Here is a 19832-nt window from a genome sequence, read left to right as displayed (position 1 = left end):
ATGCGATAGGGGCCCCAGAATGTGCTATGCATCTTTACTGTCTTATCAAGAATGAATTTGTTTTAGGTGTCTTGTCAGTTGCATCTGTGAAGGTCGTCAGTTATTGACTGCCCTGTAGGTGAGATCTAGCCCCTTACTTTTCCAGGGATCACCTGAGGACAGATTAGACTCAGAGAGCCTGAGGTATGGAGCTTGATTATACCCTTTTCCTGTGTATGAGTTGGCTGATCAGGTACCTGTGCTGGTGCATATATATGTGTTTAAAGAGCCTCTACACCTACCACTATAAAATATTGTACAGTAGCACCATACTCTCCCAGCATACGCATTTGTCCAAACATGTTGGAAGGTTCAAGAAATTCCCTTGAGCTACAACGGTTCCTTTGGACGTAGAAAAGCCTTGTGTCGAGTTCCTAATTCAGTTGCTTAGCAGGTGAGATTAGGTGCTGCCTTTAGTCTCTCGTTTAGCAAACATCCTTAGTCCGAGTTCATCCAGAATCTCCCTCAGGCATCCTTAGTGGTGCCCCCCAGTGGGCCTCACCTGCCCTTCTAGAATTGGGCAATAAGGGGCAACATTGCGTTAGTTTCAATATATGTCCTTTAGTAATACAGACCCATGACACACAGGATAAAGCAGCCTTCAGGAGGAAAAAAACAGCTGACCAAATGTGTATAAGTTTATTAGTACGAAAAAACAATGGAAACTGGACAAGGAAATGTATTCTCGCTGAACAGGTTCCTACTTGAACCAGATTCCAGGATAAGTTCTGTAACTGACATACTAACCGGGTGATGTTAATAAGACCATTGATGTACATGAGCCTCAGTTCTTCAAGGGTTAAATAAGAGGCTTTGTCTAGACTGATGATTCTCAATCCAATGATTCTCAGTTTATTTTTTCAAATAAAGTTTTAATTCACCTGGAAGCATCTGTATACATTTTAGAGAGAATTTCCTCGCCCATGCTAGGTGTAAGATAATGCATAGCCTTATGTCTCAAAGCATATGGGTATTTTTCAGATTTCTCCCAAGCACATGGGACTCAGGAGGAGTTGTCCACCAAAGGGAGTTCAGAGGGTTGCAACTGCAGTCTAGCATCCTAACTTAGATGGGCTAAAAAGAACACGGCTCAGCACACATATTATTCTCATAAGGCTGAGCTCTTATCAGCTCAGAGTCTGGTGCCAGCTGGTCTAGGAAAATCTGTGAGCAAACTTTACTCTTCTCATGTAACTTATTTTTCCCCATTTTCCTGCCTTTTGGAAGCCCAAAACTCCTGTGTGTGTGTGTTTAGTGTCACTTCTAAGAGCTATGGCTGTTTGTTAATACTAAGACAGAGTTCCAAGCCACTGGCATGAGAGAGAGAGACTTTTGAACTGAGCCTCTCCTGCCTTATGGTTAAAACATGCATTAAAATTAAAAATTCTTCTTTTCTCTTGTTAGAAATCTGTTTTGTTAGAGAGGTGTCCCAGCTAAGAATTTATGAAGGTTGAGAAAAGAAATTATTTGTGTTTTTCTCCCCTTCAGAAGGATGCTGTACATTAGCCAAAAAGGGGAGTTGAGGCAACTGTGCTATGTGCCACCCAACTCTTTTGTGATCTGTCCTGTCATACCTTCTTGAAGACACTAATGAGGAAAGATCTGTATGATGGTAGATTTAGATATGTTAACATTTAATATTTCTAAAGACAGGCCTCAGGCCAGCATCCAGGTGCAGGGTCTCTCCTAGGACATCAGAGCTTCACTCTCTTCCCTCTTTCAATCTGTGCATGAGCGCAAGGAGATTTAAACTCTCCACATCAGATTTATTCTGATGAACTCTGTTAACCGACTTCTCTAAAGCATGGAGAATTTTTTGTCTAGCATTTGACTGTGGTTCTATGTATAGTGCTTTTAAATAGTAGGTAATTGCCTCATTGTCAGATTGCTTGTGACATTGCAGAAAGTAGCCGTAACGATAATGGACCTCCTGCAATAGGCTCTTATTACCATCATGCAGGGTGAGTGCTTTCCGGTACGTGTCCTCAACCTTTTGATGTTCACCTTGCTCTGTATACATGTTGGCTAAATCCATATACGCTATTGTAAATGTGGGCTTTTTCTGTATAGCATGTTCAAAATGAAATATGGCTAATCTCATCATTCTGTCTGCATTTTCTTCATCCTCTCTGCTACGTGGCAACTTTGTAGCTTCCTTCATTTCGATCATTTGTTGTCTGTAGCAACACCCTATCTGGTGATGCAGGTAGACGGAGTCGGGTGTTGCCTGCAAGGCTGTTTTTAAGAGCTGAAGAGCTTTATCCAGAGAGCCTTTTTTTCGGTAAAACTTGGCTGCATATCGAAAGACATAAGTCTGTGAGGACTTGTTGGTCAGAGCTTCCTCAATGTACTTTTCTCCTTCAGCTTCTTGTCCTACTTCCTGAAGCTTCAGTGCAAGGAGAACCTTAATATATGCATCTTCTTGACTTAGCCTGATTGCCTGCCTTAGGGGGTGCAAAGAACACCCCTCCCTGCCTTTTATTGCTGCGTTAAAGCCATCCAGGCGATAAGTGGCAATTGCATACCCGGTGCTGAATTCAGCGTTTTCAGGGTCTGCTTCCAGAGCTTTTTCAAAGCAGGCCTTGGCCCGTTCATAATACTGTCCTCCACACTTCAGCAAGGCCCATCCTTCCTCACAGTCCATCTCAGGACACTCCATTCTATAGCGGAAAGGACTTGCCAACTTCTCGCAAGTGCTCTCCACCTTATCCAGGTAAGTCTGGGCTCCTGCCAGTCTTCCCAGGTGGTAGCACACCCAGGCATAGTTGCCCCAGGTCACCAGACTTCTCATTTCCGATTGGTTGGCATGATCTCGCTGGATTAAGTCTTCCGCTTCTTTCAAGCTCTCCAAGGCTTTCTCATTCTGGCCTTTCAGGTGCTTCACATAGGCCAGCATGTTGTGTATTCCCACATTGTACTTGGTGTCTAGGAACTCAATCTCTTCCAAGACCCTGTTTTCTAAATCAGGTATTGCACTCTCTTCAATTAGCAGCCCCCAGGTAAAGTGACATCTCAGTTCCTTCAGCCTATCTTCGACCTGATGATCATCAGCATTCTTACTGTAAATGCAAAAGCAGTTTTTATTTGTTAGTTGAAGGACAGCCAAAAGAAAAAGCCAGATAAAACCCCTTGTACTTTCGTTTTTATTCTTGAAAGGAACACACTTTGTTTTAGTTTCTTTACATTACCTGGATTTTAAGATACGCATGGACTGTGATTGCAGTTTGCTTGGCCCCATTCTCTGACTCTGGCACTTTCTAGTCAAATCACCATGCTGTGCTTCAGAGTCCCATTTATAAAATGGAGATGACAATAGTACTTATCACACTGGGCTTGGAGAGGATTAATTAACCCATATAGATAAAGCAGTTAGAGCATGTTATGTGCTACATAAGAGTTTTCTATTTTACTGTTTATATAAATAGGCTGAGACCAGTTAAAAATGCAGAGCCTTAGGAAGCATTGTTGACTTGAAGACCCTCTTCTGCTTATATGCAATAAATTAAGACCACCTAAGAAAGATAATATTTGAACAAAGTTTTTTTTTTCTCACTTGTTATTTGGAAATAATTATAGATTCATAGAAATTTGCAAAGACAATACAAAGATCCAGTGTATCCTTCATCCATTTTCTCCCTATGATTATATCTTACATAACTATAGTACAATATCAAAATTAGGAAATTGACATTGGTACAACAATGTGTATATAATTCTATGTAATTTGTTCACATGAGTGTACCTATGGAACCATCACCTCCATCGATATAGAGAACTACTCTACCACCACCACATCTTCCTCATGCTATTCCTTTATAATTATACCTGTCACCTCCTCACTGGCACCCCGCAAACATCCCTAGTCCTTGGAAAACACTAATTCGTTTTTCATCTCTGTAATTTTGTCATTTCAAGAATGTCATATAAATGGAGAATGTCAAACAAAAGGAGAGTTCAATACATGAAAATCAACTAATGTAATATACCACATGAACAGAAAGAAGGAAGAAAAATCTCATGATCATTTCAATTGATACAGAAAAAATATCTGACCAAATTCAATACTTTTTATTTATAAAACAATCAACAGACTAGCAATAGAAGGAAACTACCTCTACACAATGCGGGTCATATACAAATAACACACATATGTTAACATTTAGCTAGCATCACACTCATTGTGAAAGACTGAAAGCTTTTCTTCAAAGATTAAGAACAAGGTAAGTATGCCCACTCTCACCACTGGAAATCCTAGTCAGAACAATTAGATAAGAAAGAGAAATAAAAGATATCCACACTGAAAGGAATAAGTTAAATGATCTCCATTCACAAATGACATGATCTTATTATGTGTAGAAAACCCTAAAGATTCCACACAAAAACTGTTAGAATTTTGATAAGTAAATTCAGCAAAGTTGCATGACTCAAAATTAACATGTAACAATTAGTTGTGTTTCTATACACTAATGATAAACAATCCAAAAAGGAAACTAAGAAAACAATACCATTTACAATAGCATCAAAAAGAATAAAATATTTAGGAATAAATCTAACCAAAGAGGCAAAAGACTTGTACATGAAATAGTACAAAACATTGCTGAAAGAAATTAAAGAAGACACAAATAAATGGAAAGACATCCTGTGTTCATGGTTTGGAAGACTTAATATTGTTAAGATGTCAGTACTACCCAAGGTGATCTATAGATTTAATCCAATCCTTATCAAAATTACTTTTGTGCAGAAATAAAAAAATTCATCCTAAAATTCACGTAGAATCTAAGGATTCCCAAATAGCTGAAACATCTTGGAAAAGAAGAACAAAGTTGGATGTCTCACATGTCTTTATTCCAAAACTTCGATGAAGCTACACTAATGAAAACACTGTGGTACTGGCACAAAGACAGACACAGAGACCAATGCAATAGAATAGAAGAGCCCAGAAATAAACCCTCACACATATGGTTGTATTAGTGAGCTCAGGCTGCCGTAAAATACCGTAGACTTAAGCAACAGAAATTAATTTTCTCACAGTTCTGGAAGATAGAGGTCCCAGATCAAGGAGATGGCCAATTTGATTCCTGGTGAGGACCCTCTCCCTGGCTTGCAGGTGGCCACCTTCTTGCCGCATCCTCACATGGCCTTTCCTTGTCCTTTTGTGGCTGGCTTATTTCACCTAGCGTAATGTCTTCAAGGTTTATCCATGTTGTAGCATGTGTCAGAATGTCCTTTCTTTTTAAGGCTGAATAATATGCATATGTACACACATGCACACACACACACACAAACACATATAATATCTTATACAACTATAGTATAATATCAAAATTGGGAAATACATATCACATTTTCATTTTGTTTTTTTTATCCATTGATGGACACTTAAGTTGCTTCTATCTTTTGGCTATTGTGAATAATGCTAATATGAACATAGGTATATAAGTCTCTGTTTGAGACATGGAGAGATCTCTGGTGTCTCTTTTTATTCTTACAAGGACACCAGCCCGATAGGCTCCACCTCTTAAGGCTCCACCCATTAAAGTTCCACCCTTATGACTTCACTTGGCCTTTATTATCTTCTTTTAGGCCCTCTCTCCAAATACAATCATGTTGGGAGTTAAGGCTTCAACATCTGAATTTGGGGTCAGGGAGACATAATTTAGTTCATAACAATGGTGAAATGATTTTTGACAAGAGTGCCAAGACTATTTAATGGAGAAAGGACAGTCTTTTCAACAAATGGTCTGAGGAACCTGGATATCCAGATGCACAAAGATGAAGTTAGACCATTACCTTACACTGTACACAATCATGAACACAAAATGGATCAAAGGCCTAAATGTAAGACCGAAAACTATAAATTTATAGAAGAAAACATAAGAGAAAATCTTTATGACATTGGATTTGGCAATGTTTTCTTGCATACCATACCAAAATCACAGGCAACAACTGTAAAAATAGATAAGTTGGACCTCAACAAAATTAAAAACTTTGGTGCGTCAAAGGAGATTATCAACAGAATGATAAGACAACTCACAGAAAGAGAGAAAATATTTGCAAATCATGTATCTGATAAGGGATTAATATCCAGAATATATAAAGAATTCCTACAACTCAGCAACAAAAATCCAAACATCTGATTTAAAAATGGGCCAAGGACTTGAATAGATACACAAATGACCAATAAGCACATCAAAGAATGCTGAACATCACTAATCATTAGGGAAATACAATTCTAGACAACAGTGTTATGCCACTTCATGCCCATTAGGATGGCTATTAAAAAAATGACAGAAACTAAGTATTGGCGAGGATGTGGAGAAATTGGCATTGTTGTGCACTGTGGGTTTGAATGTAAAATGGGACAGCTGCTGTAGAAAATGCTATGAAAATTCCTCAACAAATTAACCTTAGAATTACCACGTGATCTAGCAATTCTACTTTTGGGAGTTAGTACATACCCTAAAGAAGTGAAAGCAGGAACTCAAACAGACACTTATATATCCATGTTCATATCAGCATTATTCAGAAGAGCCAAAAGATGGAAGCAACCCAAATGTTCATCAATGGATGAATGGATAAACAAAATGTGGTATATATATACAATCGAATATTATTCAGCCTTAAAAATAAAGGATGTTTTGACACATGCTACAACATGGACAAAGCTCAAAGACAATATGCTAAGGGAAATAAGCCAGTCACAAAAGGACTGATACTGTATGATTCCATTGATAAGAGGTACCTAGAGTAGTCAAAGTCATAGAGACAGAAAGTGGAAAGGTGATTACTAGGGGCTGTCGGGGAGATGGGAATCAGGTGTTAGTGTTCAGTGGGTACAGAGTTTCTATTTGAGAAAATGAAAAAGTTGTGGAGGTATATGGTGATGATCATTACACGATAAAGTGAGTGTTCTGAATGTGATAGAATTGCACAAAAAAAAGGTTAATATGATAAATTTATATTATGCATATTTTACCTTAATAAAACATTTTGAAACATATTTATGTGAAGGGTGCTCTAAATAAGGTGAATAGAAAAATAAAAAGAATGTGGGAAATATGTGTAATAGAGATGGAGAAGGTTCTGATTCTGAAAATTTTGCAGATCAGTAATGGTTCAACAGAACAACAGAAATCTATATGAATAGGTAATTTGTGGGAGAGCAAATACAAATAGCCAGTAAATATGAAAAAAGATGCTCTAAGTCCCTAGCCACTCGGGAAATGCAATTTAAAGAAACAGTGGTTTATGACTTTATTCCACTCAGATTGGCAACTGTTTAAATGGATGAGGATACAAATTCTGCAACCATGAATCGTTATGGCTTTTATGAAGATCAATCTGATAATAGTCATTAAAGTACACGTTTTATTCAACAAAGTAATTCCACTTCTTAGAATCTGTGAGGGATCTTCAAAAATTTCATAGAAAAATTTGTGTTATCTTTTAATTTTATTTTTCCAAAAGCTTTTTGAAGTACCTTTGTATTTCCCAGATTAAAAACACCAGGACTTAAGGATGTATGTTCAAGAATGTTCATTACAACATTGTATTCATTAGCAACAAAATGGAAATATCAATAGGGAATAGTTAAACAAATTTTGCTATATCAGCACCACAGAATTCTATGCAGCTAGTGGACTGCATGAATTAGATCCAAACCAGTAAGAGTTTGAAGGACTTTCATAATATATACTTAATTGAGAAAAGTGAGCTGCAGAGACACATCCAAAACATTATTTTTTATTGCGGAAAGACCCGAGCCCTTAGGTCTATGTTTGTTTGTGATATACAAGTATTGAGAAATGTATGTAAGCACCTTATAGCTCAACAACAAAAAGACAAGCAACCCAGTTAAAAAAATGGGCAAACAAATTGAGTATTCCTTTCTCCAAAGAAGAAGAGTCAGGGAGGACCAACAAACACATAAAAATAAGTTCAACATCATTAGTGGTCAGAAGAATGCAAATCAAACCATGATGAGGTACCATTTCTCTCCCACTAAGTCGGCTATAGCAACAATTAAAAAAAGGAAAAGAACAAGTGAACAAGTGTCGGCAAGGGTATGGAGAAATTGGAATCCTAATACATTGCTGGTGGGAATGTAAAACGGTGCAACTGCTGTGGAAAACAGTTTGGAGGTCCCTTTGCAAGTTAAATGGAAAACTACCATATGACCCGCTGCTGGGTATATATTTCTGGGTGTACGGCACAGCTGGGTATATACTCAAAATAATTTAAAACAGCTGTTTAAACAAAAACTTGTACACAGATGTTCATTGTTGCACTATTCACAATAGCCAAAAGGTGGAAACAACTCCAATTTTCATCAACTGATGAAGGACAAACAACATGTCGTATATTCATAAGACAGCATATTCTTCAGCCATGAAACGTATAGAGTTCTGATACATGCTACAACATGGATTAATCTTGACAGCATTATGCTAAATGAAAGAAACCAGACACAAAAGGCCACTGTCATAGTTCTCTCTCTCTCTCTGTTTTTTTTTTTCATTTTTCCTAATTTGGTCTAAAGATCTCTGTCATGAAATTTGCTACAAACTCTAGCCCTGCTCTCGTGGGGCTCCAGGGGAGGTGATCATGGATATTTACATTGTGCCTTCCATAGGATACTTCTTTTTCCTGGTGGATGGCTAATGCCTAAGGGTCTGTCTGACCCATTACCAGGTGTGTCTCTCTTAGGAAACTTTTTTGTACTGGTGAATGCCCTTGTGGCTCTTGTCTGCCCTGTGTTTAGTTTATTCCTACCAAGATAGCCACTTTCTAGGAGAGCCCTGACCTGGAAAGAAGTTAGATTTGAGTGTGTACTGGTCAGATGAGACACAGAGGAAGCAACTGAAAACACACATGAAATAACACGGGCAGTTTGTGACTTATAGACCCCAAAGAGTAGAGGGCAGCATCCCTTCCAGGGCCAATGGGAAAGAGAAAGCTGTTGGGGAAACACATGCTGATGGAGTTTGGATGTGTTGTCCCCTCCAAAACTCATGTGGAAATTTGATCCCCCATGTGGCAGTGCTGGAAACTGATGGAGTCATGGGGGCGGATCCCTCATGAATGGATTAATGCTCTCCCTGGGGGAGGGGGGATTAATGAGTGAGTTCTCGCTCTATCAGTTCCTGCGAGAGCTCGTTCCTTAAAAAGACCCTGGCACCTCCTCTCTCTCTCTCTCTCTTGCTTCCTCTCACCATGTGATCTGCTTGTTCCCGCCAGCTGCCTGCCACTTTCCGCCACGAGCAGAAGTAGCCTGAGGCCCGTGCCAGATGCAGCTGTCCCAGAATCGTTAGCTAAATAAACCTCTTTTCCTTATAAATCACACAGTCTCAGGTGTTTCTGTTATAGCAAAACAAACACAACACATGCCCAATCAGCAGGTGGGGAACAAGAGAAAAAGAGGAAGCTGTGGGACCAAGCCTGTATTGGGGTCCAGGGCACTACATTAGTGGGTTTTCTGTGAAGAGTTCTAGTTGGTGGGTTTATAGCAAGTGGGTCACTGCAGCATATCTGCCCAGTCCATGCAGGGTGCGGGGGTCAGTGGGGCAAGTCACGTAGTCATATCTAGCTATCTCATAAGAAGGTGGTCAACCAGGAGATGGTGGTATCTGGATCAACTACATTGAGGAACTGGGAGGAGGGGGAAGAGAACTAGACACTGTGTCATGGTTGACTAAGCCTTGCTTCTGGTGTGACAATGTTAAACCTAGATTCAAAATAGATGCTGAGGCAACATAAAATCATTAGAATTCACTAAGCCACATACTGTATGTTTCCAGTGACATGAAATCTCCAAAACAGGTAAATCCGTAGAGGCAGAAAGCAGATGAATGTTTGATGAGAAGGGAGAGTAGGGAGTCACTGCTTGATGGGTGTGGGGTTTCTCTTCATAGTGGTAAAAATATTCTTGAACTAGATAGTGGTGATGGTTGAACAACATTGTGAAAATCCTAAATCCCACTAAACTGCCTACTTTAAGATAGTTAAAATGGTAAATTTTATCACGATAAAAAATCATATCCCTAACCTGAATAGAATATTGTTCCTAGTGCATGTTGAAATAAACATAGAAGCTAATTAGTATGCCATCTGAAATGATCTCATAAACCCCTCTGCCACCCTTTGGGAAACATTGGTTTAAGGTTTCATAAACTATCATTGAATTTAGACACTCTGGTTCATATCTCAGCTCTACCACTTATTGTCTGTAGGATCTTAACATTTTTTAATCTAAGACTCCTTATTGCAAAATCAGGATAATACAAGATTCCCTGTTCCATAGGTTTCTCTTGAGAATTAAATGTAATAATTTACATACTACTTCTAGAAGCCAGGCTGGCATTTAGTAAGTATTCCGGAAGTGATAGCTACTTCTATAACATTTGTTGTTGTTGTTATTACTTTAATTATCAGTGATAACTCTACCTGTTTCTAGAGGAGGGTTGATTACAGGCCTGTAATTGTGTAGTGTCTAGAACTTTTGCCCCTTCAAAATTTTGCCCACTGGAGCACTGAGGAAAAATTTTCAAGTCAATATTAATTAATAGTTTTTATAATTTGCTGATATTAGGGATTATTTGAAGGAAGTTTCAGAGAGAACAATATAGAAATTCCCACATTAAGCCCCTTAAGTAAGGAAAATGTGGATGTTCCCAAGCATAGAACTCCAGCCAAGACCCAGGGGAAGGAGGAGGTCAAGGATCTGCTGACAGCCTGGATTCCCCAGAGAAGGGGTCGTCTGCTAACTTCAAATCCAGTCAGACTGAGAAGGCCTGACACAGGAGCCCAGCAACACAGAAAGTGAGACCAGACACCTACAGAGGAAGGCTGTAAGCTTTTCCTACTACCGCCCCGCAATATTTCCCCCAGGACATCTGAGAAGCCCCTGACTGTGGCTTACACGGCCCTGTGGGACCTGCTTAGTCTCCCTGGTGAGGAGTCAACAGAAAGCCCTGTCTCTACCCAGACAAGCTGTCCATTGTTTCCCCGGGTCATACAGAAGTGAATCTGGGGGTAAAGAATAACCAAGTTTGGGATCATTTTCTCCCTTCCTGCAAGACTCTTTTCCCATTTTCCTTCTCTTCTTTGGGCTGTAGCATGAGGTGAGCTTCCTCAGGCTGATGCTAACAAAAATTAAAAGGCCTGCATTTATAAAACAGTTTATATGTGTTTGAATGTTCACGTGCGTGCACACACACACCTTCAGTCCATAAGCAGATACTCACATAGAAAACTTAGGAAATTTGACCTCACTGAGACCAAACCTGTTGCCATAGTATTTAATTAACATTTTTTCCAAAACTTTAGACATAATGGCAGAGAGGCAGAGAAACCCTTACCTCATAGTTGCTGTAAATTAGGCAGCAGTTCTGTAGTGTTTTGTTTAGCCAGATGGGCTCCTCTGAGATCTGGCCAGTCTGTCTTGTGGATTTTCAGATGAGTTTCAGCTCCAGAAGAGGTCTATGCAAGGGAGCTAAAGAGCAAGTGATGATGTTAGCTATGAGTGTGTCTTTCCAATTGGAATTTGGAAGCCAAAGTGGAAACTGAAATCGGAAAGTGAAACTAACTGGCAGAGTTCCTGCTTGAGGAAAAAGAAACTTAAAACCGTGATTGCTTTCCTTGTTTTGTTTTGGAAACTAGTTGAGAGGAGGCTGGTGAAATCAGTTTTCTTCTTGTGCTAATTTCTCTTTCCTGGCCTTGTAGAAACTTGGGAGCTAGGAGATGCTAGTTAGTACAGAGTCCCCTGAACCTAGAGTAGGGAGACCTGTAAAAATTGACTGTGTGAACTTGCAAATTTCATAGCCTCCTCCCCGCAGGGATTGTTCATTTGATGGTATAAAATTTTGAAGTCTCCGAATGGGATTCTTAATCTAAATTTGCTGCCATTCACTGCGAGGTCGTGTCTTACTAATTATTCTATGCCTTTGCATATCCTTCTCGAGAATGGGCAATGGCAGAAAGCGCCTTTAACCTCTTCCCAATTCATAGGAACAGTGAAAATGTATGCGGTAGCATCTTGAGTTTTCAAAATGAAACAAGTTAGGCCTAATGAAAAAAAATCTTTTTAATTTTCAACAGTCTCTATTCTAGCCATCTAAGGTGTACTGTTTCATCAGAAATGATTCTCGTAGCTGTGCAAGATTATCCTAGCTATGCTCATTCTTCTTGGTGCCATGTCAGCTTGGCTAAGCCTCCCTTAACCTGGCTCATGCAATGTTCTGTGTTTGCAGTAAGAGATTAAAAGTAAAGCTGTGCTGGGCTCCTGAGTGTAGGTTTGGTTCTTATTACTGGTGCCTGCTGAGCTTCTACTTCTCCGCACGTTTTGCTGCAAATAGCCTCACTCTCCTGGTACATGTGGTGATGATTCTTCAGCAGCTTACACAAAGCAAACTTACCCACAGCCACAGTCAATTTAATCATGGGAAAGCCCCTTTTGGGAGGAGGTAATCAGACTTGCTTGTCTGGAAAGCTAAATCCGGAAAGTGTATATATATATTTGTATACCATTATTAACAATGTTTTGCTGTGTGTCCTGAAAATAAGTAAAATAGAGAGAAAGCTTACTCACAAACATAGAAGAATATCAAGCATTTAGGCTGAGAGAAATAGGGAATTAGAGATAAGAGATGAAAAGTTGTGGAGTTACCTTTTGTCCACAGCTGTATTGACAAGGGTCAAGAGGCAAAGACCACTACTGAGGTGTTTTATGGGGTTTCCTGGTAAGTACCGAGTGGTAGAAAACTAGATTACCAATGACTGTGGCGCTGAAACCATAAGTATTTTGTAGTGCTACTGAAACCCAATGTCTGGCCAGCATTTGGAACCAGATCTTCCTTATAGCCTTTAAAGAGCATTAGCCCATTGTTGCCAGTCTTGGAGGTTGGTGTCTGGATTCTGGATGACTGCATAAAAATGGGAGAATTGAGAGAGGTAGGTCTAATTTCAGTTAGCTTCCTGCATAGAGAAGGAATTGACTATAAAATATAAATACCTAATCCTGATTAAGTCATGGAGATTCTGCTCCTTACTTATGGTTTCAGCTTGACAGAAATAAACAAGTCAACCTGGTTTAGGAAAGAAGAAAAGAGACCAAATCCCAAGAAAGTCTTGTAACCCCTGATCACTTTGGCGGGAGGAAAAAGCAAGGTGCTATGGTTTGGAATAGAGCACCCTCTATTGCTCCAGCATGGACCTCCACATTCTGATCACATTTCAACTTCATCTCAAATCTCAGTGATTTGGAATAGATAATCCTCACTGCACATAAAAATCATCTAGGGACATTTTAAAAATAATGCTAAGTGGGCCTTATGCAAGAGCAACTAATATATCTCTAGGAATGGGCCCCTGATCTCAATAATGAAAAGAAATCTCAGGTGCTTTTGCAGTATGTCTGGACTGAGAACCATCCCTGGTGTCTATTGCATGTCTGAAATCCTCTGGCGGAATGATTTGGGACTCAATCCCTGGACCCGCTTCCCTTTCTTGGAGTTTCACATTCAGTATGTTTATTCTTTTGTTACTCTCCCTACATCGTGGACAATAAACTCAGTCTCTTCTTGATCCACAGGATGGCATGGATAAAGAATGTGATTTTGAGTATTTTTGGTGTTGATAATAAGAGCATGGACAGATGCTGAGCTATTTCTGCTGAACTGTCTTCAATATCCCATGACAACTTATTAAGGAATGAATACCCAAAAAGAGTTCTCTATCTATCACTTGTAGTCTCGATTTTTTTTATCAGCTTGCTAAAGACTGTAGAATAGGATGTAGTGACCTGGTTGCATAGTGGAAAGCTGGTTTCTCATTAGAAACAAATTCAACTGTAGGTGGTGCTACATTCCACAGTTGGGCTTCTCTGTCTTCTCAGGCATCTTTTCCACTAGCATGTCCTGCAGAAGTCGCTACTGTACGTGTTTCAGTAATCACAGTTCAATGAAAGCATCGTAGTGATCATGAGAGATGTACAGGATGCTTTCATGCTAGGACCATAAAAAACAAAGGCTTAACTGAAGCCATCAATCCATTTACACTTTCCTGAATCTTTGAATTCCCTTAGTCTTTTAAGTTTGTCATAAAACTCAGGTCTATAGATATTTCTCTTCATAATTTATAATTTAGCATTTAACACTTCAGGTATCTGCTAAATACATATTATATACTCTCTTCAATTTATTCGATCACAAAGGAACTCTTAGTTACTGTCTGTTTTATTAGAAAGGTAATTGTCAGTGTTTTTTTTTTTAAATTTTATTTTATCAATATACATTGTGGCTGATTATTGCTCCCCATCACCAAAACCTCCCTTCCTTCTCCCTCCCCCTCTCCCCCCCAACAATGTCCTTTCTGTTTGCTTGTCGTATCAATTTCAAGTAATTGTGGTTTTCTTCTGTGTGTGTGTGTGTGTGTGTGTGTGTGAATTTATATATTAAATTTTAGCTCCCACCAATAAGTGAGAACATGTGGTATTTCTCTTTCTGTGCCTGACTTGTTTCACTTAATATAATTCTCTCAAGGTCCATCCATGTTGTTGCAAATGGCAGTATTTCATTCGTTTTTATACCTGAGTAGTATTCCATTGTGTAGATGTACCACATTTTCCGTATCCACTCATCTGATGTTGGGCATTTGGGCTGGTTCCAACTCTTGGCTATTGTAAAGAGTGCTGCGATAAACATTGGGGAACAGGTATACCTTCGACTTGATGATTTTCATTTCTCTGGGTATATTCCCAACAGTGGGATAGCTGGGCATATGGTAGATCTATCTGCAATTGTTTGAGGAACCTCCATACCATTTTCCACAGAGGCTGCACCATTTTGCAGTCCCACCAACAATGTATGAGAGTTCCTTTTTCTCCGCAACCTCGCCAGCATTTATCGTTCAGATTCTTTTGGATTTTAGCCATCCTAACTGGGGTTAGATGGTATCTCAATGTGGTTTTGATTTGCATTTCCCGGATGCTGAGTGATGTTGAGCAGTTTTTCATATGTCTGTTGGCCATTTGTATATCTTCCTTAGAGAAATGCCTACTTAGCTCTTTTGCCCATTTTTTAATTGGGTTGCTTGTTTTCTTCTGGTAAAGTTGTTGGAGTTCCTTATATATTCTGGATATTAATCCTTTGTCAGATGTATATTTTGCAAATATTTTCACCCACTCTGTTGGTTGTCTTTTAACTCTGTTAATGGTTTCTTTTGCTGTGCAGAAGCTTTTTAGTTTGATATAATCCGATTTGTTTCTTTTTCCTTTGGTTGCCCGTGCTTTGGAGTCGTATTGATGAAGTCTGTGCCCAGTCCTATTTCCTGAAGTTTTTCTCCTATGTTTTCTTTAAGAAGTTTTATTGTTTCAGGGTGTACATTTAAATCCTTAATCAATTTTGAGTTGATTTTAGTATACGGTGAGAGGTATGGATCTAGTTTCATTCTCCTGCATATGGATATCCAGTTATCCCAGCACCATTTGCTGAAGAGGCAGTCCCTTCCCCAGTGAATAGGCTTGGTGCTTTTGTCAAAGATCAGATGGAAGTAAGTGTGTGGTTTGATTTCTGGATTCTCTATTCTATTCCGTTGGTCAGTGTGTCTGTTTTAATGCCACTACCATACTGTTTTGGTTATTATAGCTTTGTAGTATAGCTTAAAGTCAGGTAGTGTTATGCCTCCAGCTTTATTTTTTATTTGCTCAGCATTGCTTTGGCTATGCATGGTCTTTTATTGTTCCATATAAATGACTGAATAGTTTTTTCCATTTCTGAGAAAAATGTCTTTGGAATTTTGATGGGGATTGCATTGAATTCCTATATCACTTTGGGTAGTATGGACATTTTCACTATGTTGATTCTTCCAATCCAAGAGCATGGGATATCTTTCCATCTTCTTGTATCCTCTCTAATTTCTCTCAGCAGTGGTTTGTAGTTCTCATTATAGAGATTTTTCACCTCCTTGGTTAACTCAATTCCTAAGTATTTTATTTTTTTGGTGGCTACTGTAAATGGGCAGGCTTTCTTGATTTCTCGTTCTGCATGTTCACTATTGGAGAAAAGAAATGCTACTGATTTTTGTGTGTTGATTTTGTATCCTGCTACTGTGCTGAAATCATTTATCAATTCCAGCAGTTTTTTTGTAGAGGTTTTAGGCTGTTCGATATATGGGATCATGTCATCTGCAAACAGGGACAGTTTGACTTCATCTTTTCGAACCTGGATGCCCTTTATTTCCTTCTCTTCTCTGATTTCTCTGGCTAGTACTTCCAACACTATGTTGAATAGGAGTGGTGAGAGTGGGCATCCTTGTCTAGTTCCTGTTCTTAAAGGAGAAGCTTTCAGCATTTGCCCACTCAGGATGATATTGGCATTGGTTTTGTCATATATGGCTTTAATTATGTTGAGATACTTTCCCTCTATACCTAACTTATAGAGGGTCTTTGTCATGAATGAGTGCTGAACTTTATCAAATGCTTATTCAGCATCTATAGAGATGATCATATGGTCCTTGTGTTTGACTTTATTAATATGGTGTATCACATTTGTTGATTTGCATATGTTGAACCAACCTTGCATCCCTGGGATGAATCCCACTTGATCGTGGAGGATAATTTTACGTATGTGTTGCTGTATTCTGTTTGCTAGCATTTTAGTGAGGATTTTTGCATCTATATTCATCAAGGATATCAGCCTTTAGTTTTCTTTTTTGGTTATATCTTTACCTCATTTTGGTATCAGGATGATGTTTGCTTCATAGAATGAGTTTGGGAGATTTGCGTCCGTTTCAATCTTTTGGAATAGTTTGTAAAGAATCGGTGTCAATTCCTCTCTGAATGTTTGGTAAAATTCTGCTGTGAATCCATCTGGTCCTGGGCTTTTCTTTCTTGGGAGCCTTCTGAAAACAGCTTCAATATTCTTTATTGTTATTGGTCTGTTCACATTTTCTACGTCTTCATGGTTCAGTTTTGGGAGGTTGTGTGTGTCCAGAAATTTATCCATTTCCTCCAGATTTTCAAATTTGTTGGCGTATGGTTGCTTATAGTAGTCTCGAATGATTCCTTGTATTTCAGATGAATCAGTTGTAATATCACCTTTTTCATTTCTAATTTTGGTTATTTGAGTCTTCTCTCTTCTTTTTCTTGTTAGCCATGCTAATGGTTTGTCAATTTTATTTATCTTTTCAAAAAACCAACTTTTTGATTCGTTGATCTTTTGAATTGTTTTTTGGGTTTCAATTTCATTCAGTTCTGCTCTGATCTTAATGATTTCTTTCCGTCTGCTAACTTTAGGTTTGGATTGTTCTTGTTTTTCTAGTTCTTTAAGGTGAAGTGTTAGGTTGTTCACTTGCCATCTTTCCATTCTTCTGAAGTGAGCGTTTAATGCAATAAATTTTCCCCTCAATACTGCTTTTGCAGTATCCCACAGGTTTTGGTATGATGTATCATTGTTTTCATTAGTTTCAAGAAATTTTTTGATTTCCTGCTTGATTTCTTCTTGGACCCATATGTCATTAAGTAGAATGCTGTTTAATTTCCATGTGTTTGTATAGTTTCCAGAGTTTCGTTTGTTATTAATTTCTAGTTTTAATCCATTGTGGTCTCAGAAGATACATGGGATAATTCCAATATTTTTGAATTTATTGAGACTTGATTTGTGACCTAATATGTGATCTATCCTGGAGAATGAACCATGTGCTGATGAGAAGAATGAATATTCTGAGGTTCTTGGGGGGAATGTTCTGTAGATATCTGCCAATTCCAATTGGTCTAGAGTCTTGTTTAGATCTTGTGTTTCTCTACTGATTCTTTGCCTAGATGATCTGCCTAATATTGACAGTGGGGTGTTCAGGTCCCCTGCTATTATGGTATTAGTGTCTATTTCCTTCTTTAGGTCTAATAGAGTTTGTTTTATAAATCTGGCTGCTCCAGGATTGGGTGCGTACATATTTATAATTGTTATGTCTTCTTGATGGATCAGTCCTTTTATCATTAAGTAGTGTCCCTCATTGTCTCTTTTTATGGTTTTTAGTTTAAAGTCTATTTTGTCAGATATAAGAATAGCTAGCTACTCCAGCTCGTTTTTCTTTTCTGTTTGCATGGTAAATCTTTTTCCATCCTTTCACTCTTAGTCTGTGTGAATCTTTATGGGTGAGGTGGGTCTCTTGTAGGCAGCATATAGTTGGGTTCTCCTTTCTGATCCAGTCAGCCAGTCTGTGTCTTTTGATTGGGGAATTTAAGCCTTTTTCATTAAGAGTTGTTATTGAATAGTGTTGATTTATTCCTAGCATTTTATTGGGTGTTTGGTTGTCTTAGGTGTCTTTTGTTCCTTGCTTTCTGATTTACTGTTTGGTTTCTGTGTTTGCTGGTTCCTTAGGTTGTAGATAGTGTTTCTGTTTGCTTGTTGTCTCTTCATGAATGCCATTTTTATTATACTACCGGGTTTAGATTTTTCTTGGGTTTTTATGGCAGTGGTAGTTATTTTTCAGGAACCAAACCCAGTACTCCCTTGAGGATTTCTTGTAAGGGTGGTCGTGTGGTAGTGAACTCCTGCAGTTTTTGTTTGTCTGAGAAATATACTATTTGCCCTTCATTTCAGAAGGATAGCCTTGCAGGGTAGAGTATTCTTGGCTGGCAATCTTTGTCTTTTAGTATTTTGAAAATCTCATCCCATTCCTTTCTGCCTTTTAAGGTTTGTGATGAAAAGTCTGATGTTAGCCTGATTGGGACTCCCTTATAGGTGATTTGACGCTTCTCTCTTGCAGCTTTTAAGATTCTCTCTTTGTCTCTGAGTTTTGCCAATTTGACTATGACATGTCTTGGAGAAGGCCTTTTTGGGTTGAATACATTTGGAGATCGTTGAGCTTCCTGGATCTGAAGATCTGTGATTTTTCCTATACCTGGGAAGTTTTCTGCCACTATTTTGTGGAATATGTTTTCAATGGAGTCTCCATTTTTCTCCCCTTCTGGAATACCCATGACGCAGACATTTGAGCGCTTAAGGTTGTCTGATATCTCTCTCAGATTTTCTTCCATGTCCTTGATTCTTTTTTCTTTCTTTTTGTCTGCTTGTGTTATTTCAAAGAGCCCATCTTCAAGTTCAGAGGTTCTCTCCTCCCTGGCCGCACGTCACTCCACTCTGTGTGCACTGTGCTGGGCTGGGGCGTGTCATCTGCACCCCTCGTCTATCAGCTGGGCCTTCAAGACCCTGCTCGGCACTGCCTCGCCCAGGAAGTCTACCAGGTTTCTCCTAGGCAAAGATGACCGGTCTCTCTGGGTGCCTTTGTAGTGCTGTGTAGATCTTTCTTGGGTCTTGTGCACCTTTGTATCCACCTGGCATAGACCGAATCTAGCGCCCGCCTGCAGCCAGCTCTCCAGTAGGTTCAAGCGGACCTGGGAACTCTCCTACCACACTATTCCCAACCAGAAATTCCTTAGGCTTTTTTTTTTCCCAACTGGTGCCCACAGAGATGGTATCTGCCTCCCAGTAACAGGAAGTTTACTGGGCGCCGGAGTCCAGGGTGTGGTGGAGTGACAGTCGGCCCACCCGTAGTTACTTGCCCTCCCGACACTGGCCGGGGATGCCCCTGGCCACCAGACCCGCCAGAGAACTGTGGAGCGAGCGGGAGGGGAGGCCGGTCCGCAGGCTCTGGAAAGTCCCACGCCGCCGGGCCAAGCAAGTGGGAAGGCTCAGTGACGGCCGAGCTGGGTGGAGCTGCCAGCACCTGGGAAAATGGAGGCAGCCCTGGGGCGGTGAGTGGCCTGGTGATGCAGGCAGGAGATGGGTGGGCGTCAG

The 19832-nt window shown here is 39.5% G+C and overlaps 1 protein-coding gene across 1 annotated transcript; it reads right to left on the bottom strand.

Annotated features, from left to right (window-relative positions):
• Window positions 1-681: 681 nt before the first annotated feature.
• On the bottom strand, window positions 682-11522 carry LOC134382499 (interferon-induced protein with tetratricopeptide repeats 1-like). Its single transcript, XM_063103091.1, has 2 exons — window positions 11397-11522; window positions 682-3098 (listed from the first exon to the last, which is right to left on the bottom strand). Exons 1-2 carry the CDS (start codon window positions 11399-11401, stop codon window positions 1742-1744), a joined length of 1362 nt encoding a protein of 453 aa, XP_062959161.1. The 5' UTR covers window positions 11402-11522; the 3' UTR covers window positions 682-1741.
• Window positions 11523-19832: the final 8310 nt, after the last annotated feature.

Source organism: Cynocephalus volans, chromosome 7, assembly GCF_027409185.1.
Source record: "Cynocephalus volans isolate mCynVol1 chromosome 7, mCynVol1.pri, whole genome shotgun sequence".
NCBI classification, from domain to species: Eukaryota; Metazoa; Chordata; class Mammalia; order Dermoptera; family Cynocephalidae; genus Cynocephalus; species Cynocephalus volans.
This window is presented reverse-complemented; position numbering and strand designations above follow the sequence as displayed.